This window comes from Pithys albifrons, chromosome 2 (genome assembly GCF_047495875.1).
Source record: "Pithys albifrons albifrons isolate INPA30051 chromosome 2, PitAlb_v1, whole genome shotgun sequence".
Taxonomy (NCBI): domain Eukaryota; kingdom Metazoa; phylum Chordata; class Aves; order Passeriformes; family Thamnophilidae; genus Pithys; species Pithys albifrons.
The window spans coordinates 7,731,717-7,756,604 of record NC_092459.1 but is presented as its reverse complement, the minus strand read 5'-3'; the positions used below and the strand labels follow the sequence as shown (position 1 = coordinate 7,756,604).

At 44.8% G+C, this 24,888-nt stretch overlaps 1 protein-coding gene across 1 annotated transcript in view; it reads right to left on the bottom strand.

Moving 5' to 3' along the window:
- LOC139668255 (protein LYRIC-like) overlaps positions 1-23,932 on the bottom strand; it is a 30,222-nt gene extending 6,290 nt beyond the window's left edge. Inside the window, exons 1-7 of the mRNA XM_071547787.1 lie at positions 23,524-23,932; positions 12,780-12,839; positions 11,494-11,584; positions 10,015-10,083; positions 7,965-8,180; positions 6,985-7,059; positions 5,304-5,402 (exon numbers count right to left, since the gene is read on the bottom strand). Coding sequence (XP_071403888.1) covers positions 5,304-5,402; positions 6,985-7,059; positions 7,965-8,180; positions 10,015-10,083; positions 11,494-11,584; positions 12,780-12,839; positions 23,524-23,817 — 904 coding nt within the window. The 5' untranslated portion in view covers positions 23,818-23,932. The remainder of the gene's footprint in view (positions 1-5,303; positions 5,403-6,984; positions 7,060-7,964; positions 8,181-10,014; positions 10,084-11,493; positions 11,585-12,779; positions 12,840-23,523) is intronic.
- Positions 23,933-24,888: the final 956 nt, after the last annotated feature.

The window sequence follows — 24,888 nt, the reverse complement described above, 5'->3', positions numbered from 1 at the left end:
ATAAACCAGATTATAAACATTCCTCAAGTTTCTCAGTTTAAAATTCATGCCCTTCATATAGACAGTATGTCTTTCCTTCTTCAAAAGGCGTATGAACAAGTAATTTTGAACACATTCCCCAATAAAATTCCAGTCTAAAACAGAATTCAGTCTCCTGAGTTGCAAGGCAGCAGCTCTGCTGATGGATGTTCTCGCATAAATAAACAAGACAGACCGTAATTTAACACATGGGAAGCCACAACTGTTGTTTTTACCTATTTAACTTCTGATCTCTCAAAAAGTGCATTAATGTATATACTTTTATTTATGGAAATAGTTTTAATGGCAATCTGCAGCAATGGGCTTACATTCATGCTTTCCCCTTGTCATGTGTAGGCATGAAACTTGGCCAGGCCAGGCAGCAGTGACTCATCTCAAAATTACTTCCCAAAACTTTGTGTCCCAGGGGTGTTTAACTTAGAGTAAAATTAAGGGCACTATAAGACTCTTTAAAATTTGCTGGATTTGATGGGGAAACCGGATTAAATGTACTTATCCCAAAGCTCTGACTTAAAACCTCTCCTCTTGTGTAGCATATTTCTCTTCTGCAGTGACATCTCTCGCAACATCTTTAAACTTTGCATATACTCTAGTGTTTTTAAATCAGCAACTGATCATTAATTCCCTCACAGGCTAAACCTGATCACAAATTCCTGTAAACATGAGCACTAGAAGGAATGCACCGTGCAACAGCAAGTCCTCCTGCACCCCATGTGGCTTTAGCACTGATGGAGGTGGTATCTCTCCCAGCACAAATACAGACCAACATCTTGACAATTCCTCATGTTCATTTTTACAAAAGCAATGCTGTTAAATGCCATTTTCCAACTAGATTCTTGCTTGCAGCCCACCTCAGTCCCCCAGCAACTCCACCCAGACAAGCTGTACTCTTCTGCTGGCAGCAAACATTTACAGTGTGCATTTCAGGGCCAAGGTGGTTTCCATATACCCCATGCAATGAAGACACTTTTAGATTCTGAAAGCCACTATGATTAAGATTTCTTCAAAAATCAGGGAAGCTGCCAGCACCTCTGCAGGCAGAAAGTCAATCCCAGCACCAACCATCTGAATGCCCTAGGTCTTCAGTCTCTCTCCTGTGTAATGCCAGGGAGCAGCCAGCTGCACCCTGGGAGGTGTTGGGGAGCAGGCAAACAGGGCCCTACAGCAGCAGGGTCTGCTCAAAAGGAACAGTCAGGAAGTTCTCTGTGCCTGCTGATAGATAGGGTGGAGTATAGTACTCTACAGGCTGAACCTAATTATCTGGCCTGAAAAATGAAACTGCAAAGTACTGCAGCAAAACTCACTATGTCTTGTCGAGAAGGGGATTCAAATTTTTTAGCCCGGAGTTGTACATTTAGATTTTAAGCTACCAGTGTCCTTCTTGGCATGCTGTCCCTTAATATGGGCAGCAGAAACTGAAGGGAGGTTCATCTGGCAGGACAACCCCTCAGTAGGCTGCATATTGTCCATGGCGCTGAGTCTTCCTGTGGCTGCTGTAGAAAACCCAGCCCTTTGCAAAGGGCAGTTGCCTGTGTAATGAGCATAGTCCTAACCCAAACCCTTGCCAAGCCATCACTTGTAGGCCAAGTCTAATCGATTCAGTTCAAATGGATAGATAACTTCCAGTCTAAAGCTTGCATTTTTGTGTTACAGGTCAAAATTATTGCTACCAATAGCTGGGTGTAGGAATCCCTCATTTGGCACCTTCCTTGAGCATAACTCAGTAGAGGCAAAGTATCAAATAAATCCCATACTGAAGACTTCTTTTAATGGAAAGAAGCTACTGATCCCCAAGAAACAAAATAATTCAAATTGATTTTAACCTCAGAACAGAAGGAAGGATGGGAGTCAGGAGACGTAGGGTCAAGTGACATGGGAGATTTCTTAAAGTTCAGGGGAAAATTTGTGTTGGCAATTGAGGATTCACTGGGAAGATGCCAAGACACAGGTAAAAAGCGACTCTCATGGTCATGAGACATTGCATTTGCAAAGCAGAATGTGGGTTTTCTGCCGTGGGCTGTTGCCAAAGCCCAGGTCCACTGCACTTGGAAGCAGATGCATGGAATAAAATTAGTACTCGCTTGCCTTGGAAACAGACACAAGTGCTCTGAAACAGCCGAGCCTGCCACACTGTGTGGGTTACATGTTTTCTAACAGCAAAACCAGCCACAGCACATGGTGCATTCTGTGAGACAGTAAAGGATAAGTACACAAATGTCACTAAAGGGGCAGTGGCAGACATGTGGTATAGGGTGCACAAAGGCAGTATCAGGAAACACGTGCAAGTAAACTTCCAAGGCATAGGCAGGAAGATCCAGAAAAATGCTGCAGAAGAGGCAAGAAAATCGCCTGGCAAAGACAGAGTACTTTCCAGTCTTGAAAATAAAGTGAATTATGTCAGAACCAGAAGGAGTTCATCCCCTTTTCTCTTTGTGGCAGGGATGAAAAGTATGCAAACATTAATGATCAGCAGGGAAAAATGATGACAAAAAAAGCTTCCCTCTTTGGGTCCCACTTCCCTTGTGGAAGAGTCCTGGTCACCTCAGTTGGCTGGTGGGACTGCCGGGACTGCAGCCATCAGTGCTGACCATGTGGCTTCAGCTCCAAGATACTGAATGCCCCCAGACAAGGAAGGCTTAGATTGCTAAAGACTACTTATTTGAATACGCAGAGACAATGACTGATGATAGAATGAGGATTTCAAAATTGATGAGGCTGGAAGGAGCCTCTGGGGGATGTTTAGTCCCACCCTACAGCTCACAGAGGGCTGAGCTATAGCAGGTTGCTCAGGAATGCAGGCATCAGAGTTTTGAATCTTTTCAAGGGTGGAGATTCCACAACGTCTCTGGGCAAACTGTTCTATTGCCTGACCACCCTCACCATAAAAAAGGCTTTCCCTTATGTATAAATGGAAGTTCACTTCATACCCATTGCTTCTTCCCCACTCTCTGGGCAGACCATAGGCAACCACCCCAACAGGTTCATACGTATGAATGGCCTCTCTAGTTAGTCCATGACTGTCTTGTACTTGGGAGCCCAGAAATGGGCACAGCACTCCATATATGGCAATAATAAAGAATGAACCACCAGCACTGTGTATCATTAATGAGTATCAACACAGCAGTGTGTTGTTTGGAAACCAGCCTGATTGATAGTCTTTTTTCACTTCCATATTGCAGTGACTGTTCAATTCCATAATCACTAACTCTCTCTCTCCCTCTATGGATATATGCTTTCAGTTGTGACAAGACTTAGGCCTCAAGCCTTTTGTGGGCGACGGCGTTATTATTGCTGGTATTTCCCAAAAAGATAACCTGATGTGGAGCAGGGAGCCAGCCAAGGCAGCTCTGCTGGCGGGGGCAGAGGCAAAAGTCCAGCATCCAGCTCCTTTGGCTGTATCAGCACAGAACAAAGAGACTCATTACATGTACTGCTCTGGATTTGATAAAGTGACCTCAACTCATATTCAGGTTATAAATGCCATTTTTTTTAGTTCACAGGCCTGCAAGAGCTAACAGGCCATGTTTAACTGTCAAAGAGCTCATTTTGCCTGCAGCACCGACCTTAATGCCAACCATTACCTCATCTAAATTCAGGGAATACATGTTCATGACGCTCCCCTCCCCTGCATCAATATCAAGGCTGATGATTCAAAGGGAAAAAAAAATACCAGGACGAAGAAAGAAGCTGTAAGGCAGGAAGAATCCTTCCACACACTTCTTCTCAGATGTTTACAGGAGCAACCTGCTGAATTTGCTCCTATCTGTTCTGCTCTCAGATGCATATGGCACTCAAAAAGCGGAGCTCTGCCTGGCTTTGCAACTGCAGATCAAGCCCAGTGTGTGTCAAGTCTGACATGTGCCAAATGCAGTGCAAGGGAACGCTGCTGAAGGGCCGCCCACACTGCTTTCCTCCGTCCCACAGGGGCGAGCCGGGCTCCGAAGCTGGAAAGGGCCAGGCACCCTTTGCAGCAAGGAAAGAGTAAAGAAACACAGCACTCGGGGAAGGCAATGCTTGGGGTTGGGTATTTTGCTTTCATTCTTCTTAAAGCAAACTGTGCTATTTATAAAATCATGGCCAACATGATGCATCTTCTGCAGAGCCTTAGTTACCACTGGGCAGAGAAGTAAGACAACCACAGTCTTCTCTTTAATGAATTTCACCACTGGCTTCTCCTGCAGTTAAGCAATCAGAGCAGCTAGAGCATGAAGAGGTTTGCTTGGCTCATCAGCTGTCATTTTTGCAAGAGCAGGGAAGGGCCTCCCACCAACAGGGGTATATATAGATACTTCACTCAATCCTGGCCAAAAGGTCAAGAGAAAAAGGTCATCTAATACCCACACTGCTCATGCCAAATTATTCCAGCTGCTCAGGACCCATGATGGTCTTTCAAGCAGATTTTGAAAGTAAAAAAACCACCCATTATCAGTCATAAAAAAACTGAAATCCTGATCGCCCCAGTGCAATAGAGTTGGGTTCTGCACCTGTCTTTAAGGGATTACTGAGGAAACTTAAAAGTTTAGGCAAAGTAACTCAGAGCTCTAGAAGCACCCTGTCCTCCCATGTCCATCCCTCAGACCAGGCTGTGGTTGCCTGGAAAAGGGCCACTCAGCTCCACCTTCCCACACAAGGATGGGAGGGAGGGAAACACAATGCTTCAGTTATGAAAAACAAACACAACCTTGAACATATTTCACAAATGTAGTAATGTGAGTTGACTGCTAAACGTGGGGTTTTTTGAAATGCAGAGCCTATCCTGTTGCCTCTGGCTCAGGAAGTTGCTGACCTGCTCTCTGCAGGGTGTGGAGAGGGATCGCACTGTGCTTGCCCCTGTTCCTGTGCTTATCTGCCTGCAACTGATAGCGCTGCAGCTGCCGGGACCCCGGCCAGGGGAGCCTGCACAGCCTCCCTACAGCTGCTCCTGCTGCCCAGGAGCTCTAACTGCACTTTGCACAGCAGTATGTATGCACTGAAAAAGACTACTTTGTGTCCCCTTTTTGTTATCTTCTGAGGAAAAACATAAAGAAAATGCATGTTCGCTCTTCTCAAGGGTCCTCCGCGGGTGCCTGCTGCCCTGACCAAGCTCACAGCAGCTCTGGGCACCTGCCAAAAACTGGATCCACAATGGATTTCTCCCTTACCTCTACCAGTCAATGAGCCACATGGGAAATGCATCCTCATTTCTGAGGCTTAGGGAACAGACTAAAAAGAGTATCAGCATTGATACACTTGCCTTTCAACAGAAAAAGAGCAAAGAGACATACCCTGCCCCTGCCACGCATCATCTGCAGGGAGGAAAGTCGGGCTGCTGTGCCAACAGCATCTGGAAGGACTGTCCTCAGATGATTTACTCTTCATGTTATCTGCACACAGGAAAGTGTCCTTTTTTAAAAATTAAAACAAAAAAAACAAATCCCCCCCAAACCTAAAAGATAATCACATAGGTATATTCACATTATTAAAACCAATTAATCATGCCTCTCTCTGCTCACTATGTCACAATGCCTGGATGTTATGTAATTTAAGCCACACATTAATCTATGCTGCTCATCACAGTGGATTTATTAACAAAGGCTGGCTGAGGACACTACATGCATAAGTTATTAAAAACAACTCGCTCAGGAGTGGCTATACCAGCAATATTCAGAAAACGCTGGGGACCTAAGAAGGGAGCTGTAGTTCCTGCAGAACAAAAGCACATCCAGTGTATGCAGCTCCAACTCCCACCACCTTCAGTGAGAAGGCTTCTGCTGAAGCTAATCCATAATTACTAAAGTAGTTGCTCCACGAAAGAGCACAGATGAGAGAGAGCTGTTAGAGGAAAAAGGGGTTTTTCATGATTACTTTCAGCAACTAAAGCAACCAGTAGAATCTGCATGACTCCCTGACTTACTCCACTTACTCCATTTCTAAGGCCTGTACATAACAGATTAGTGGTTTCTTCACATCTTTTATAAATCAGGGTTTTTTTCACATCTCTGATTTTTCCTTTCTTCCTTTCACCTGAAGAACTCCATGGTTTGTGAAGTTTTGTTTGGTATCAGCTTGACTTTTTGCTGCATAAACACAGGTGTGAGCAAATATTTCTCCCTGTTGAGTAGTTGTACATTAGGAATTGTTTTGATCCACTGATGAAGTGTTGGAAAGTAGATGATTAAATATGGCATGTATTATATTGATTGCCATGTCTGGCTTTAGAAACTAATTTCAGCATTCAGACTAACACCACACATGCTGCTTTGTGCACAGATGTCTGTCTGTATGTATCTATACTTGCCTTTAGAATCTCTAAAAGATTCAGGACCAGACTTTGAATTCATCATTCCGTTGAACTTTCAGACAAGTGTGAGTTTCTGGTGGGCAGGGAATGTATGAACCAGAAGCACTTGGAATCAAATAGTGAGAAGGACTGACAGTTGCAGAGATGCAAAGTGAAAGCCAGAAACTGGTATCAACTTAATGCAAAACCAGGAGATGCTCCATCCTTCTCAAGGCCATGCAAGGAGAGGCTCAAGCTGAAAATCCCTCACTGTGCTGGATGGGAAGCTGCTGGCTTGGCAGCCTCTAACAGAGCCTCTCCAACCTGGGTGTTTGCTCACTCGCGCGGTCTGAAATTCCCTGCATTTGTTGGTCATCACAGCACAACAGAAACCTTCTGTGCAAGTAAACCCAACAGAAAGAATTTGCTGGGAAGGCAATATTTTTTTATTTATTCCAAGATGAGATATGAGTTTGGAAAGCACTCAGTAAAAGGTTCTGATGTCACTCCTTAAAATGCTGATGTGCTGGATTGCAGATGCAAGCAAGTTCTGCAAGGGAGAGTGACCAATGAAATGTGGCTCCAGGGTAGAAGACCCACATGTGATCAATGAGAGCCCGTTTAAGCCAAGCATCTAAGAAAGTGATAGCAGAATTCAGAGAGAAGTCCAAAGAAAGACCACTTACCTAAATCCCTGGACAGATCTGATAACGTCCCAAAGGTCACAGGACAGGATTTTACATCTGCAATATCCCATGTTCCTGCATTTAAAATGCAAACAAACAGTAACCCAAAATCTGATGTCATGTTCACAACTGGTGGCAGTAGTTTCTCCCTCATGCTTCCAACCTCATGACAGCCCTTCCGTGTTCTCTCCATACCAAGACTGCATCCACTGCTGTTGCTGAACAAGAATCAAGCAAGGAGAAATCACGTTTATGTTGTCCAGCCCCATCACCATGTATGCCTTCTCAGCCCTTCAACATGCATGTCACAATGCTGTGGCACTTCTCTGGACTTAAATTCCTCACTCAACTGAACTGATGTCCCCTTTATGCACTGCTGGCAGAATTTGTCATCAAATATCAGCCTGGAATTTGGCCTTTTGAAAGCATTAGAGTAAAAACGGTACTAACGTCCTCCTCCCATCAATCCTGTACTTTGCAAGAAAGGGACTCTAACAGAGAAGGCAACTCATGTGAGGGCAACCTAAAAGCATTTTCTGAATCACCAGAGTCCTGGATTACTGCTACTAAAGGTGAGTCATCATATGGCCTTATATACCAACCAGTCCAGTCATCACTCTTGATTAATCAGAGAAGGTAGGCAAAATCACATCCTTTTGATTTAGGAATACCTGCCCCATACTGCTTTGAAACATATGGATATACACCCTGCAGTCTAACTCTGACTATGCGTGAACATCCTTGGTTGAAAAGGGCCCAAACACTAAACACCTCTGGGTAGAAAACAGCTTACACCCAATCAGGTAGTCTACAACACATGAAATTCCTGCCATAAAGACCCCTCTTTTCACACTGCTGGGAAATAACAGCTAGCAGGGTTCAAGGAGGGTATGGACAACACAGTGTGTGCAGGATGAATTCTGATGGACACAGCAGTTTTTGAAGCTTTCCCTCAGTGATGCTTGAACGTCCACACTCACCTACATTGGAGAAAACATCTTCTTCTGACTGGGAGGGCGTTGATTCTTCACGTAGGGCTCCTGAGGTCTTCAGCATGGTCCCACACTCTGCCTTAGCAAAGAGAGCACCTTTTCCACCACCCCTGGTGTCTTCTGTGAGTGGCCACACCACTCCCTTCTCATCCCAGTCAAAGGCTGGCTCAACTGCTGAGCTACCCAGGGATGCTCTGCTGGGGTCTTCTTGGGAATACAAACATTACATAATTACTTTTAATTACGAGGAAGAATTTTACAGAGGAAACAACATAACAAAGCCAAAACCCATCAGATGTAATGGCTATTTCCAAATGAAAGTATTTACAGGTACGATTACAGTGAAGCAGATTCCCTGGGATGGGACACTGAGGCAGCAAACATGAAGGTCATGTGAGAAAAAAGTCACCACAGAGGCCTCTGGCATCCCTCCCTGAGTGCAAGGGTGGTTCAAGGCCTTCAGAGTCCAGCTGGGGACCCAGAGCAGTGAAGGGAGAGAAAGAGAACAGCTGGACCTCCAAGGAAAATGAAAGCAAATCTCTTGGATGTGGGTAGTTCAAGGCTTCTAGAGAAATCAGTGTCAGGCATATGGATATTTTAAATAAGGACAATTATCTCCAGCATATTTTCCTCCAAAGGACTTTTAAAGCTCTTTATGACTCCGGCCTTCAGAATAACAAAACATTTTCCTGGGGCTCTGGTGGAGAGAGGACCCCTGCTGGCATCAACTCCACCTTCGCACTTCACATCGATGCTGCTGCTTCTCCCCTGACAGGGAACAGCAACCCGCACTCAGCAGGGTTAGGGCTATTTCCTGGAGGATCACACCTCACTGCTCTGGAAATGCCCATACTAACACGATCACTTGGTTCAGCATCCTGCACAGCCCAGGCTCGAGGATTCCTCCAAGGTCTTCTGGTCGTTCAACTATAATGTGATCTACTGAGCTCCCTTTCCTGTGTCACCAAAGCACTTATTGCCTGCATAGCCTTAGGGTTAAACCATGCATGGTTAAATTTCTGCATGTACAGCTGGCATCACCCATGCCAACAGACCAACTTACATGACGAAGAAAGGTGGAACCATCTGCTTTGCTGGAGAGCAAGTAGAGACCCCAGCACCTTAAGCCCTTAGAGATTCATGCAGGTATTTAACACTTGATGATTCAAGAGTTAAAAATCCAAGCTCTTGATTTAATAATCAAAAAACTAAAATTGGTTCTAAAATGTCTGTATATTTTCAGATTGAAATTTGCTGGTCATTTGCCCTTCAGTTTTGGTAAAGCATCTGAGAGCACTTTAAGACAGTCATTGCAGGCACTGCACAAACTCTCATATATATATATCCAGCTATGTTTCCAATTCCAAATTTCTATCTTAGCTATATAAGCTATATTACTCTCATATATTAAATTTACATGTTATTTTGATCATTTGATCAGAGATAATGAAAACATTTTCAAATGCCCTAATACCATGACCTGTTTTCATGTAAGGGTTATTACATATAACATGATTAGTAGAAATGCATATAGACATAAGTGCATGGCAGACACCTTGAAATATACAGAGGCAAAACATGGAGTGAGCAGAAAGTGTTGTTTCATTTTATCTCATTAGGATAAGAGTATATCCCCTTGTTATAGTTCTTTACTTTGGGCAGGCCTGGACTAAAGAACCTGTTTGGGGCTGAGCAAATTATGTGGGCTTTTATACATCCATTATTAGAAAATTTCTTCTGTCAAGCCAGGCAAAAGTAACTAACCCACAGGATACCGAGCCTTTAGCAGATCTCAGATCTAACAGACCTCTGGTCTTAAGGTGCTGTGGGTAATGTTATGTGTTTTAATGAGACCCTGGAGTAAAAGGCAAGCTCCCAAGTAACAGCTCCCAGGGCTCTTTTCTTAAGTAAATAGCTTCAGTAAATGCAAAGATTTTGCTGCCAAATGACGAATAGAGCAAACAGAAAGATGCTGGGAAGTGAGAAGGAGTGACAAGCTCAGCCAGATCAGCTGTGTGAACTGAGCCTGTACATTTACCTTTTTGTTTCAGCCTTTCCTTCCTTAAGTGTCTCTTTTCACGGCTGCTGATCTTTGTCTGCCAAACTCCTACAACACAGAGCAAAGTTCATTTTCAAGCTAACAAAGAACTTCCTTTATTGGCTTTACTGCTTATCACCAAGATAAATAGCTATCTGATAGATTCTGGTATTGTCTGTAGAAGTGGTATCAGGTCTCATGCAGCACCTCCCCAGTGTGCAGCCTTTGCTGCCTCTGCAGAAACATGTTACATAAGAAATCCCCATCACAAACCTGTCTGTCATGTATCCTGACCCATGTAACTGCACATATTCTCATGTCCTGCGTGCCAGCCTGATGTGACACCCCTTTCCCTCAGGGGAGACGTCACAGCAAAGCATCAACCACCTTGTACATCTGTCAGCAGGGAGAAGTTAATGAAAATCTCAACCTTTAAATAAGACTTCAGTTTACTGGGTTCTTCTAGCCCTGAACACACCCTAAGACTTGCTCTGCTATGTGGACACCTGGTTTCCACAGATGTTCATTCACACCAGTGGGGCCACATTCTCACTCTGTCCATGCTCTCCATGACCCAAAAAGTCAGAGAAGGGACCACCACAAATGGTCAATAAAGGAAAAAACAGTCCCTGGATCTGACCAAGACAAACACTCTCTTTCTCTGAAGAATCTCCAAATAACAGATGAAACAGTTCAGCTGGCTCATCCTTTCAAAAAACTACAGATCCATTTGAAGAAACCCTCTGGTGTGTCCCCTTTTGCCCCAACTGCCTTGCAGGCCCTCTGACACTGGGCCCCAGGAAGGACTCCATTCCAACAGCAGTGAGGGCTTCTCTTGCTCTCACCACACTAATCACATTATAATCTTTTAAGCCCAGAAAAGCTTAGAATTTGTTGTTTTCAATATAACCCTTGGTGGGGAGAGGCAGAGAGGGGCTCATGGGATGAAACGTGTTTTCCAGTGAAATTCTGGTTGCCTGAGCCTTGCTGGCCTCTGCCAGATTCCTCTGCAGATCTCCTTACAAACAAAGATCTTGGCTTTGCTCATGGACCTGCTAGAAGTTGGGCGTACATTAACTTAGTGCCCTTACCAGCCTCAGTCATGGGCACAACAGTATCTGCCTAGGAAGACCACCCCTCCAGCTGGGTATCAGCATGCACAGGCCATGGGAGTAGAGAGGAAGAGCATGCAGACAGGACTCTTCTGCCCAGTGGGCCTCTGACCACTTCAGAAATGCTTCTTCACCTGCAATTTGCCATTTCTGTGAAGATGCTCAGGACCTGAGGAGAGTAGCAGGAAAGCACATGGCCCCTGTCCACGCAGTTACACGTAGTAAGGAGCAGTAACTCTCAAACTGGCAACTTTCCCCAATAATGCAGAAGACTGGAATAGTAGAGGCCTCCCTTTTGACATATTTCATCCCATGTACCTATTTGGTAACATGCATCAGATAGCAGAAGAACCAGATCTTTTGTTACCTTCCTCCTCTTGCAGTTTATCTTTTTCCACAGAAAGCAGATCTTTTGGCACCTCCTTGTCTGAGCACTGGGTTTTCCTCTTCTTCTTAGGCTGCAGTATACAGGAGATACACAGCAGAAAGATAAAATAGGTATTTGTTATATCTCATGAAAAAAAAACGAGTCAGGGCAGTAGTTCTGAAAAGGAGACCACCTGTGGCACTCAGAGAGAATAAGAGGTTGCTGGAGTCCTTAAGTGGGTGCAAAAGTCTTCCTGGGAAGATTTTATTGCAAACTCCAAACCAATAAATGCTATGGCTTTGGGCCTACAAATCTTAATTTATCTGATAGATTAGAAAGATCACATTTTAATTTAGGTACCTGCTCTGTACTAAGATTTGCATTCATCATTCCTAAACCCTATATTTCTTCCTATGAAAGAGAAAAGTCTAAAAATACTTACTCCCTTTAAAATCAGGAATGCTGAAATCAAGAATTAGGACCCTGCCAATGCTTAACAAAAAAAAATACACCAAAAAACCAAGAATACAAAAATTATGGAACAGCCTGTTTTTAATGACGGCATCTGTAGTTTACAGTATTCTGGAAGGGCACAGGATTAGCCGAGGCCATTTCATACAGCTTGATGAACAGCAGAGCTAACTTAAGCCTTCAGTTTTGAATGTTCTAGTTTAAACACATTGGTTCTTGACTTTTCCAAGGTGGCAAACCCCTGCCAGAAACATGGTTCCCTGCCCAGGCTCATGGGCTTCTTCTCACTTAAGATCACAGAATGGTTTGGAAGGGACCTTAAAGATCATTCAGTTCCCGCACCCCTGCCATGGACAGGGACACCTTTCCCTAGATCAGGTTGCTCAAAGCCCCATCCAACCTGACCTTAAATACTTCCAGGGATGGGGGATCCACAGCTTCTCTGGGCAACTTGGAAATTGATATAAATACTTGTAAGTGTCTTAGCATTGACCCTTTCCTCCACACCAGTACAAGTGCTCAATGCCCAAAAACCCTTAAACAGATCCAAGGAATTGTCCCCCATCAGAGCTAGAAATGAAATACAGGAGATGCCAGTACACACTCTTGGGCTTGGATGACAAGACCATCCCACTTGTGGTGACAATGAGAAGTACTGCAGAGTGACTGTGCCAGAAAATTACATGATCTTAGTTCTAAGTCATCTCTTGAGTGCACCAGCACCCAGAAGTGCAAATTACCTTAAAAAAGGGAACATTCTTAAAACAACTGTCTCTTGAAAGACAACAAATAAACTCCAAAACTCTTGATGGTACCTTGAGGAGCTTCTTCTCTCTGATATTGTCTGATGTGATAACCTGGCCATTCACTGGAACCTAGAAGACAGACAACAAAAAATACATTATGGAATGTATATATATGCGTGTGTATGTATATACATATAACTATTTAAATACCTTCCTATAAAACATATAATAGTCCAAAAGACACAGCTAAAGACATACCTAAATAGACTCCTGTACAAATCTGGGCTAGAATTTGTGGCTTTGTTCCAATTGGAGTAATTTATTCTAAATTAATTAGTGTTAGCTAAGCCTTTATGAATGTAAATCCAGAAACTCCACATAGATTTATTCCAAAGCAGACATATTTGTGGTTTATCCTAAGATTTGTCTAGGATCAAAGTTGTTTTTCAAATAGGGTAAGCCTGTCTTAAAAAAAACAGCATAGACAGGAGAAGGCTTATTTTAATTCTTGTTTACTGGTTGGGGTGGACCTCATCGAGTCTATCTGACCAACTAAAACAATAGCTTTTATCCTATCTAGAGCCTGTAAAAGTAAACCATGAAAGTTTAAGGACTTTTCAAATTACAGTTTGATTAATGTCTCAGCTGTCTCAGAATTCCCTGGCAATGGCCAGCCTCCAGCTACAGAGGTGGGAGGGTGGAAATCTGCAGCTGAGACAGCAGGGGCTGTGCCAGCAAGGGCCACTGCACAGTATGCAGAGCCAGCAGCATCCAAGACAAGGCAAAACCTCCTTCCACGGGTGCCTGTTTCCCCAGCAGCCTGGAAACAGGTGACTGTTTCCACACTGCAGCTCGTTGCTGAATGTATGGCACTCCTCTCCCGCCCCAGGTTGCTCTCCTTGTGCAATGCAGCTGCTGTCCAGTGCAGCCCAGGCTTCCTCCAGCCCCATCAGACCTGTTGGGCTGCTAGCTGAAACCACAGCTTTCAGCAGGGAGTCTAACCTAGGCTGTCACCCTGGTCCTTGATCCATTCTCCTCTGCCAGTGGCAGGTGAAGGCAGCTGTGCCAGGAGTGAAACTCCTCTGGCTGCAGCTCAGAGCTGGAGACAGGAGGCACCCTCTCACAGGCTGGTATTGAAGTGGCTTCAGTTGTCCACAGTCCTCTTGGGAAGTCTGCTGATGCTTCCCACTGTCTACTCCTCCCCACCCCTCTCACATGTCATCTCCGCCCATGAGACATTGTGGAAGTGATTAGTTACCAGCAAATAAAATCCCCTGGGTGACTGCCCACGCCTGTTCCCGGCAGACCAAGTGGGGCTGCAGTCCTTCAGACTGGTGGTGCTCATCTCTTTGGTATTTTGGGGATTTTAGAGCTATTTTTGACAAGTCTCAGAAAGGTCTGGCTTGAAGTGCAAATTAAAGGCAGCACGACAGGCACCTGCATGCTGGCAAATGCTTCATCCCTGCAGGTGCTTCCTTGAAGTCCCAGACCAGTTACAAGCCCGTGGTGGACATGGACACAGCAGGCACGTGTGTTCATCTGATGCACCACAATTAGGAGGGGAAGCCCCAGAATTGTGGACTTTGCACACAGGCAATATCAATTCTAGTTCTTCCAGTAAAATATTGCAGGAAAAGGAGGCAAACTCCCTGCCTGTTGTATCAGTAATTAATTCCACCAGCTTCACATTACAAGCTTAAACCAAAGTGGTCCACATCTCTTCCATCTCTCTTTGCTGTCAATTGCAAACAATTTAATTGTTACAATTATATTCTTCTGAGTATTCACTAGCAAAATAATTACTTCTGTGTTAAAATCCAGCGAGATTTTGTAATAGCCAGTAAGGCCATTTCTGGTTTTCCCACGAGCAGACAACTCTCATCGAAGACTCTCAGGTTCATTTACTGGGGGCACTCCATAAACCCCACCACAAAAGAAACCATTTTCCATCTCCTGCTCTGCTCAAGGGAAAAATCCCACTCCACCTGCAGCAGGGAGGGAAGCAGCCTCTCACATATGATGTGGGACAAAAATACAAAGCCAGGGGCATTTTGCTAAAAGTTTGAACCATGTAGATATGGAAGATCTTGAGTTCACACTACTTCTTTCTCAACATGCACTTCTGTCCATTTTAATGTGTGAAAATACAAATAGATCACGTTTTAGTGAAGAACAATTCCTACACAAAATGGAATATGGGGGGAGGTGACTTTCCACTATATGACAGAGGATTTTGGGAAACCTGAATTTGTGATCAATACAAGAAGGGATGACTGGGTAAGTGCAATATTCCTTCCCAAACTCATTAAACCCTGGTGACTTCCCAGTTTCCACAATGAAATCTTCACCATTTTCTAAAGGCTTTGTAAGTGGACCTCCCAAATGAAGGCACTTAGAGCAAGACTGCCACCATGGGCACAGAAACAGCAGTGTCAACTTATGAGGGAAGGAGCAGGATGCACTCTTGCCTTCTTTTAGACACAGAGGATAAGAGACATCCCATCTCCTATTAGCCTCTCCTTACATCGAGATGCTTCTGCAAACATAATGGACTACCGGCAGAGATGAGGAGATGTCAAGATTAAGGACACGCAACTGCCTTCCTGTCACAGACTGCCATAAGGGAGCACAGCCCGAGGCTGTACAGAGCCCTGACACAGGCAGGAAGAACTCCAGAGGGAAAATGTTGAGTGCAACAGAGGATTAGGGAAGATGGAAACTATATTGACTCTGACAGACTTGTCTCAGCTGGGACAGGATCATGTTCCTAGACCTTCTCTCCATATAAGTGACAGCAAGCAAGAAGCTGGAAAAATTGCAGCACTTTGTTTGAGCTCTTTGCCAACCTGACTGCTGCATGCTTTTACCAGACAAGCACAACATTTGTTATTTCATCTGCCAGACAAATATCCCCCTCTCTCTCCACTACTGACTAAGAGGTTAAAAATATATTGTTGACACTCATTTACTATATCCCAGAGGTCTTCATGACGACTGACCGACTGCTCAGCCCTAAGTACCCACCTGGGACTCCTGAACCTTGTTGCATCCTTCCTAATGAGCAGCTAAGTGCAAAGAAATATCAAATCTGACCACTGATGCTCACCAAACAGCCCACTACTGTGGTGGTGCTCTTCTTTCAAGCCTGAAATATTCGTTGCTTCTCCACCATCCTTCAGTAATAGCAGCACCTCCCTTTTTTTCATCACCAAGAATTTTTACTGAGTTCTACTTCCTTTCAGTGGAAAGGTATTATGTTAGCCTGACCTTTTCTATTAAATCCTGCTTTTATCCAACCCCTTTTCAGGCAGTAAGCTGTCTGTGTGGTTGAGGAACCCCACCCTACCCTATTCTTCCCTTTCGAAGCCCTTAGGGTAGGGGATTAGTCATGCCTCTTTATCATGCCGTTTGGCCATTCTGAAAAGCAAAAAGGAATTTTCATTATTTTATTGCATTTAACCTAATGGAATCATTAAAAAGAAATGAATATTGTTGCAGTAATTTTTTTCTCAATGAAAAATGTAGTTTTTTACAGGGAGAACACATTTAAACCCACCCCATTACGTGATTTTATAAAGTCATCAGTGCAATTCCAAATACATTAAATATATGCAGACAAACAGAATCAGGACTTTTAGTGGAATAAGACTTAACATGTTAATTTCTAGTCACATTCTGTGGAACAATAGAAAGATTATTTTTAGTTCATGGCCATTTGCTTCATGACACAGTAGAACAGGATTTCCCCCCCCACCCCCTGCCTTTTTTTCCCTTTTTGTGTAACCTAAGGTTATAATTCTGATGATTACTCTGAAACTAGCAATTTCATATGGATTCTCTTGAGCTTGTGTTTAATTTCTTTTATGCTGTTAATATAGTTCTACATAAAGTCACAAAGAAAGGAAGCAAAGTGATAGGTCTCCAAATTCTACAAAACACTGACTTTAATCATTAGTATATAAACTTTGTATTTGAAGCCATAAAGCTGTACCCCTAGAGACTTACCTTTATGCATTTCAATAGTTTTGCTAGACTAGTCATTTTATAAAACCCAACACCTCTGTAAGTGTCAGATCAGACAGCCTGTTTTCACATCTCAGTGCCACGAAATGGTCAGAGGATTAATTAAAAATTATGTGAATATCAGCTTCAGGTTCTCTACTTGCCCTTTGTCCCTCTTGGGGAAGGTGGTTAAAATTGCCTTCCTTTGGGAGGCATGGAAAGGTTTGCCCAGTAGAGGGATACTAAGACAAAATAAACTCAGCCTATGAAACCCAAGGGGAGCTATTATATGCTTCACACATTGGAAATCAGGGAATTAATTTAAGAACATGAATAAAGATTCAGAAAATTGTTTTCAGCTACCACTTTCAGAAAACTCAAATTAAGTGGGTTGGTCACTGGAAATGAAAGGAAGCAAAACTACCCCGTTCTGGCAGGGGGTCTATGAACACAAAACCATTTCCAGATTTAAGAAATACTTCAATTAAATTGTTTCTTAGTGTTCATTTCCAGTGAAAAAAACTAATTTTTTTCACTTTATGTTAAAACATAAAATAAGTGTGGGGGATTTAGGCCAAAAGGCAGTACTGGTATGACAAAAGCAACACCAAAATGCACTAAATTAAAAAAATAAGAGAGGGGGGAGGACAAAAGAACAAAAAGGAAAGGAATTTCTAACCAGGGCACTGCATAACATCCTTTAAACATGCTGGGTTATATTGAACAAGGCGTCACTGCACTCTTCAGCTTTCTCAGTAGATGTTCAACAAGGTCTTCATCTCCCTCAGCACCCTTTGTGAGATCTGGTCTTTGCTCCCTACACTCTGTACTATAACTAGGATATTTGCAGCACCCCTTGCAGTCTGATGTTTGCTCTCTGCAGATGGATTCGTGTCTCTGGTGCACAGAAGTGGGGGCTCAGACACAGGGTGAGCAAACCCAAGCACTGCTGTGGCCAGACAGCAGCTCATAGTGCTCCACCCGCAGACAGTGAGCAACCCGCGTGCCAAATGTGTTGGGAAATAAACCAGCCCCGGGTTTCATTACTTCTGATCCAGATTTTCATAAATGGAAGCAGACTCCCTGGCCAGCCTGGCTTTGCCACATGGGCTTGTGCTGATGATGGACTTTGCTCTGGTATACTTATTCCCTAAACCAATGGGAACCAGGTGAATGGGAAAGAACAAGCCTGCATTTGTCAGAGGAGAAAGGATGGGGTTTAGGCAGAGGCAGAAGCCACTAGAGAGACAGGAAAGTATCAGCTTCAAACAAAATTATTCATTCAGTCCTAACAACTAGAGAAAGGATAACACAATAGCAATTTCTGCTAAGGTGGCAATGGGAAGCCAAAAAATCCTCCATAGCTGGTTCATTAGCAAAGGGAACTGAGGGCTTTTCACAAATGGTGGAAGAGGATAAAGGAAGTTCTTTGGGTCATGGCCGCTCACAACATTACACATAAAACTGCAAAGGGGAGGAAAAAGAGAGCAAGATCTTGGTTTGTGATCAATACTGTAATTACTAATAATTTCATTTTTAATAGCTATTATTGATATGTGTTAATGCAAAGTTTTTCCTAACAAAATCACTTCAGACAAATGTGTTTCAAGTAGGAAAGAACAATCTGTTGGAAGGAAAATTTACATGGGAAACACACAATGAATAGACAGAATAATATGAGAAATACAGACCAGGAATACCTGAACTTTTCCCCTTCACTTAAGGCACCTCACGTAGAAAAGAAAGGGATAGTGCTCCCATCAAATGGATGCTCCAAGAATCTTGTGGAAAAGGATCTGGACCATCAGCACAGAAAACCTGTTCCTCTGCACATATTCTCAGGGATGAAGTTGCCCCAGAGGAACCCCCTGAGCACAAACACAGGTTGATGACATGAACTGGGGGCCAGAAGTGAAGTTGTAGCCATTCATATTCAAAAGCAATTTCAAGAGAAAAATTGAAGCAGCAGCCCTAATATGATGCTGCCTACATTACATGTCCTCCTGCTGGCCAGCCCTCCCAGGACACATGAGAAGCCATACACAGCAGCCATAAACATGAGGAGCTGACAAGGTTCAGTTCAGCTGCCCTTATCATCTGGGGAAAGAAAGATACCTGGGGAAGGAGTTTCCCCAGTGTGAGTGGATTAAAACCACTGCTGCGAGGAGGGATGAAGATATCAATTTCTTGGGATCTGTTATTCTGATTAATTAGAGTACCATGCCGACAACAGATAAAGGCTCCATTTTAAGGAGGCAATTCCCTAACTCCAACACTTTCCAGGTTACTTTCAAAATCAAATTCTCATCCAAGACAGCTGTACAAAAATAATTGTGCAACTGTGTTGCTTTGGCATGAAGAATACTGTGTAACCTGAAAAGGCAAAAGAAAGGTCTATCTGCAAATCTCTGGAGAGGAGGGGATGGATCTTTAGTTCTGGTACTGTTAAGCAATCCCTGCAAGAGGCAGAAAGTATCTCCACTTTATAAAGACACTTCTGAAAAGCAGAGAGCTTTTTATGTATCAGATATTATAGACTTTTAGACGTTGCCTACAATTTTTAGGAGTCACTACATTTGTAAAAAAAGCTCTTATTTAGAACTGACCAATCTGCAGAAAAACCCGAAAGCTTTGAATAAACGGAAACCCCAACACTCAATAGCAATCCCGTTCGGATCACTTGGCTTCCAGTAAGTCCATTTAGCAACTTCCAAAAAGAAATTAGGGAAGAGGCTATCCTGAAAAGGACTAAACACCCTCCAGCATCATTTCTAGGGGGTTTTTTTGTATGTGTAACAGCCAGAACATAACTTGTTATGTGTGATGCATAATGAGATCACATTCCAAATGTGCTTGTATGATTGTGTGGAGACCATGCATGCATTTAAACAAAGGGGTGGATGAGAGACTGGACATGAGCTGGCAATGTGCACCTGCAGCCCAGAAAGCCAAACATATCCTGGGCTGCATCCAAAACAGTGTGGGCAGCAGGCTGAGCGACATGATTCTGACCCTTTACTCCTCTCTGGTGAGACCTCACCTGCAGTGCTGCATCCAGCCCTGGGGTGCCCAACACAGGAAGGACATGGATCTGTTGGAGTGAGTTCAGAGACCACCAGATGCAACAGAAACATGCAGCACCTCTCCTATATGGAAAGGCTGAGAGAATTGGGATTGTTCAGTCTGAAAAAGAGAAGCCTTCAGGGTGACTCGCCTGGTTCCAGGCAGGACGGGCTTAATTTTTTGCAGGAGCCAGGAACTGGTATGCCCAGGACATGGAGGTTATTCTAAAGCACCTCATGTCATTGCTGGGGGTGGGGGAAAGCAACTCTCTTTCAGGGAGAAGGGGTCCCTTCCAGTCAAGTAAGGATGGCGGAGGGAACTGTCTAGTATTGTCTACTGTTGTGTGAATAGTTTCTTTTCTTGTACCCTCTGTCAATAGTATTGTTGCTATTACTGTTAATTTTCTTATCTCATTGCTGTTTCGAGTAAATTGTTCTTAACTCATGATCTGTGCCTTTTGTGCCTCCAATTCTTCTCTCCATCCCACCACAAAAGGGAAGGAGAGGGGGAGGAAAATCAGGTAAGCAAAGAGAGAGGCACATGGTTTGGAGGATGTTGGTGGGGGCACTGAATTGTAAGTGCCACTCCTAAACCAGAACAGGGATCTAATTAAGGCCTTCCAGTACCCGAAGGGAACTTACAGGAAAGATGGGGCACAACTATTTACAAGGACATCTAAGGACAGGACAAAAGGAAATGGATTAAAATTGAAAGAGAGTAGGTTTAGATTTGATATTAGGAAAAAATTATTTATTGTAAACACGGTGAGGCACTAGAACAGGTTGCCCAGGGACACTGTGGAGGCCCCATCCCTGGAAATGTTCAAGGCCAGGATGGATGGGGCTCTAAGCAACCTGGTCTAGTTGAAGGTGTCCCTGCCCACGGTAGCCAGTTGGACCTAGATGGTGTTCAAGGTCCTCTTCCAACACAAACCATTCTATGATTCTTGAAAGTTTGTTCAACAGACTTACCTCACATGGGCTGTGGAAACCATTAAGTCTGGGTCTACCAGTGCACAGCCTGCTCTAGGACTAGTCATCACTCCAGCCTCTCACTCTGCTATATGTAAAGTTAACGGGTAATGAGATGAAAAGCATGAACGCTGCCTGCCAGCAGCACTGGCACTGGGAGACACTAACACAGTCATGGACTGTTGCATTTTAGTGACTTGGACCTGGGAGAGTTTTAGATGGAGGTGGCAGGCTGGGCTGTGGCTGGGAGGTGCAGGGGGAGGGAGCTCTGCAGAAAGCTGAGGGCACCTTCAGCTTCTGGGTGCTGGCTGCCTATTGCTATGGTGGGTAGGGGAACACAGAGGGAAGATCAGTCCTACATCAGACAACTGTAGGTGTGTAAAAACAGATTCTGCAGGAAGGCAGTCTCACAGCCCACCCATGGGGCAGTGACTGGGAATCACTGGCAAACATGCATTCCCAAATCGAAAAAATAATTAACCACCTAGTTTCTTTTAATTAAGATCTTGACTTAATCACCACTCTAGGATATGCAGATGTTTGGCTGCTGGGATGTATAAACACACCTGAGCACTGGAGGTGATTCATCTCTTGGCTTCATACCTCAGCAGGCAGCAGAGAAGGGCTCGGGTCTGGTAATACCTGTGCACCCCAGCTTATGGCATCGGTCATGCCTGTTGATGGGAGGCTTTGTCATTAACAGTATCTCTGATGCTGCCTTGGTGGAGATTTTCATAAGCAAATTTCAGCATGTCAAAGGTGTTTTGCTGTTCTGGCATCCTTGCATCAGCCAAGTGCCAAAGCAGCATGCAGCATTTTACACTTACATAAGGAGGTAAAGTTTTTGCCTTAAGGGTATGATGTTCCGAAGAGAGATAACATGATGGGAAATGACAAGAAGCAGTGGAGAAGGGGGAGGGGGCTGGCAGGGGAGGGAAGAAAACAAAAGAGACAAATAGAGAAGAGAAAGGGCAGGGTATTGTCATAGAAGGACAACCTCCATTTTTCATTTCAGTATGTAAGAGGTTTTCCCTGGGTTATCTCTTTTTAGGATCTTTGAAGTTGTTTTTCTTGATCATCCTCTTCTCATCCCCCACCTCCTCAGGACCATGTTTTCCATACTCTGAGCAATAATCAGTGGGACTCATATAGAGGATGATGCTACTTTGTGCAAATGCAACTGTTGAAGTGCAGCCCTTAAGGAGTAGGAATCACTCAGTGCAGGAAAAGGTGAGATTAATGGCAGAAACTGTGGATGACTGTAAAGAAATTATCCCTTCAGTTTATCCCTCCTCTTCATTGGTTTCTGTTACTCAGGCCTGTGAGATGCAGCATCTCTGACTAGAAAAGATCTATCTAAATTGAACAAATAACCCCATCACCATTGCAGCACCTGCCCTGTCTCTGACACATTTCTGTTCATGAGAAACAAGACCACTTATATGATAGCACACTTTGTTTGTCTTTATCAGAAATAAGACCAGGTGGATGTTCCTCCTTTCTGTCCTGCACTGCCTCCAATATTTGGTAGTTCTGGAAAATTTTCACTCGTTCTGTGGCCAACTCAAGTTATCTAGTATTGATAATTATAACGCTATAATAAAATTGTTACTGAAATGCCTCTTCACCCCTTAACACAGGCAGCTCTGTTTGGACTGCTTTTTGATTTAATTGTTCTTTATTAATTCAGGATACCTGTGTTGTCAGGCCAAGATTCTGCTCTTACTGATGAAAGATAAAATGCCGTAAAATGGATTAGTCTATTCAAATATAACTATAATACAACTAAAAGTTAAAACTTCCAGAACAAAATAATAAATCTCTGAAAAACAGTGTTATGATGGAAAGCCTGACACATTTTTGTTCCTGAGGAACAAACCTACTTATTTTGTAGCACAATTTAAAATAAACCCTGCAAATTCATTTTGTCTTTATCAGAAATGAGACCTAGGAGATAACTGTAACAGATTAAAATGTTCAGAAAAGCTTGGTGTATTAATTTTAAGTACATATGTATGTTTCGTATGTCGTCCTGAGAGCTTTACTTTACATATTACAGTGCCTCAATGAAATTGTTTTCTGTAATTTACGCTGAGATTTTCTGCTACAGACAGTTTACAGCATGTCAGAGTGACACAGTCATGACAATGTCATATGGAAACTTCAACACTGTGCATCAAATCAAACTCACAGCATATATTCAACAGGGTGGCCATGGTCATCAGCTCACAGCCAGTACCATGCATCAATGCAAGAACAACACAGCTTTGATTTGGACTAAGTATAAATTATTAGCACATTGTATTAACACCATAGTACTGATACTGTTCTTGCGTACTCCTGAATGTGATGGGCATTAACTGGAGTTTTCTAAATTCCCTGCAAAGAGGATGAATCCCATATGGAGTTATGCTGTTAGACAAAGCAGCAGATGAAAGGCCAGTGCCAGAATTCCCCAGCCGGTGCTTGGGCAACCTGCTGTCTTGCACTATCATCTTGATAGCAGCACAGGGCTCAGCGAGGACTGCTGAGCCCCTCACCGCTAAATCACACAGAGAGGTTCGGGAAGGTGCCTATCTAGGAGGGACTGGATGAGATGGGATGAAATGGGGTGGCAGCAGCCCGGTGGGGCCGGGAGCAGAGGGTGCAGACCGAGCTGCTTGCAGTGCTGTTCTCTGCACGACAGACAGGATGAAAAGGTGCTGGGGAGGAGAGAGCGAAGGATGCTCGTCCCGTCCGGAGGACCGGGCCATGCGCGACCCCCGCCACGAACCTACCTGCGCCGTGCGCCTTTGTTCCTCCGGCTGCCGCGCCGGCAGCGCCCCGGCCGCCCGGCCGCCGGTACCCGCGGGGCCATCCTCCTCCTCATCCTCCTCCTCTTCCTCCTCCTGCGCCTCCCCGGCGGCGCGGCGGCGGGGGGGTCCCGGCGCGACCCGTCGGCCCCGCAGCCCCCGCAGGACCATCAGCGCGGCCGCGGCGGCTGCCAGCACCAGAACCGGCCAGAGCAGCGCCAGCAGGCGCCCCGGCAGCTCCTCCGCGCCCAGCGCCAGCCGCGCCGCCGGCCCCAGCATGGCCGCGCCGCTCCCCGCACGGGGATGCTCCGCTCCGCTCCGCTCCCAAAGTTGGTGCCGGAGCCGCGCTCGCCGCCGTCCGGAGAGGCACCAGTGCGGCTGCGGAGCCGCGCGGGCGGGGGGACCGGCCGGCCGGGGCGGGGGATGCGGGGGGAGCCGCGGGGTGCGGACACGTCGGTGCTTACGGGAGCCTCGTCGCGAAGGGCTCGGCCGGGAGGGCGGGTGAGCCGTGCGGGGAGGGCGGGAGCGGGACCCCCCGGGCGCGGCCGATCGCGGCGTGGGGCTGGCCCAGGGGCAGGAAAGGGTTAATGCACTGAAGAATGGGTCTTCCCTATGGAAGTGGTACATGACGAAAGGAGGATGCGATGCGGCTCGAAGAAGCAGAGCTGCGGCCGCCGGCATTAGTTTGAGAGCAGATGTTTCGCCGAGGACCGGGGTATGCAAGGATGTTCGCAAGTGATGCTTTTCTGCAAAATTCCCCAGTCTAGACAGAAGAGTTTTTAGGGATGTACTTCGGTTGTCAAGCACCGTTACAAACATGTCGTTGTCGAGCACCATTCCTGTGATGATGACAAGCACTGCCATGTAACGCAGCGCGTGATGTGCTCTCATTTCGGGCTGATCCTCGGAAATAGCAGTTCAACGCCGCCCGCAGAACCCTGAGCAGAGCGCCGGACCCACAAACTCTTTGCTGTGCCGGATGGGAAATTTTTCCACCCACCTGATGAATAAGTGCAGGTGATGCTCTCAGAAAGACTTTTTTCAAAGTGACTGAGCTTCAGTGACAAGTTGAGTTTTATCTTGGCTCATCTAGAGCGACAACCTCCGAGTAATAAATAAGCAGTGAATAGCAGTGAACAGAAGGAGTAAGCCACTCATTCAGAAGGGTGTCTCAGCATGGTTGCATCTCACACCTGTCACAAATTCAGTGGCGCTCACTAGGGGCCATTACTACAAAATAAGATAGCAAATAAAGCTTATTTAACTAGAGCAGCATGAAAAGTTATGGTTGTGTAAACCCAAGGCAGACAAGGGGCTGGTAGAGGGGTATCTTTTATCTGTCATGGCTTT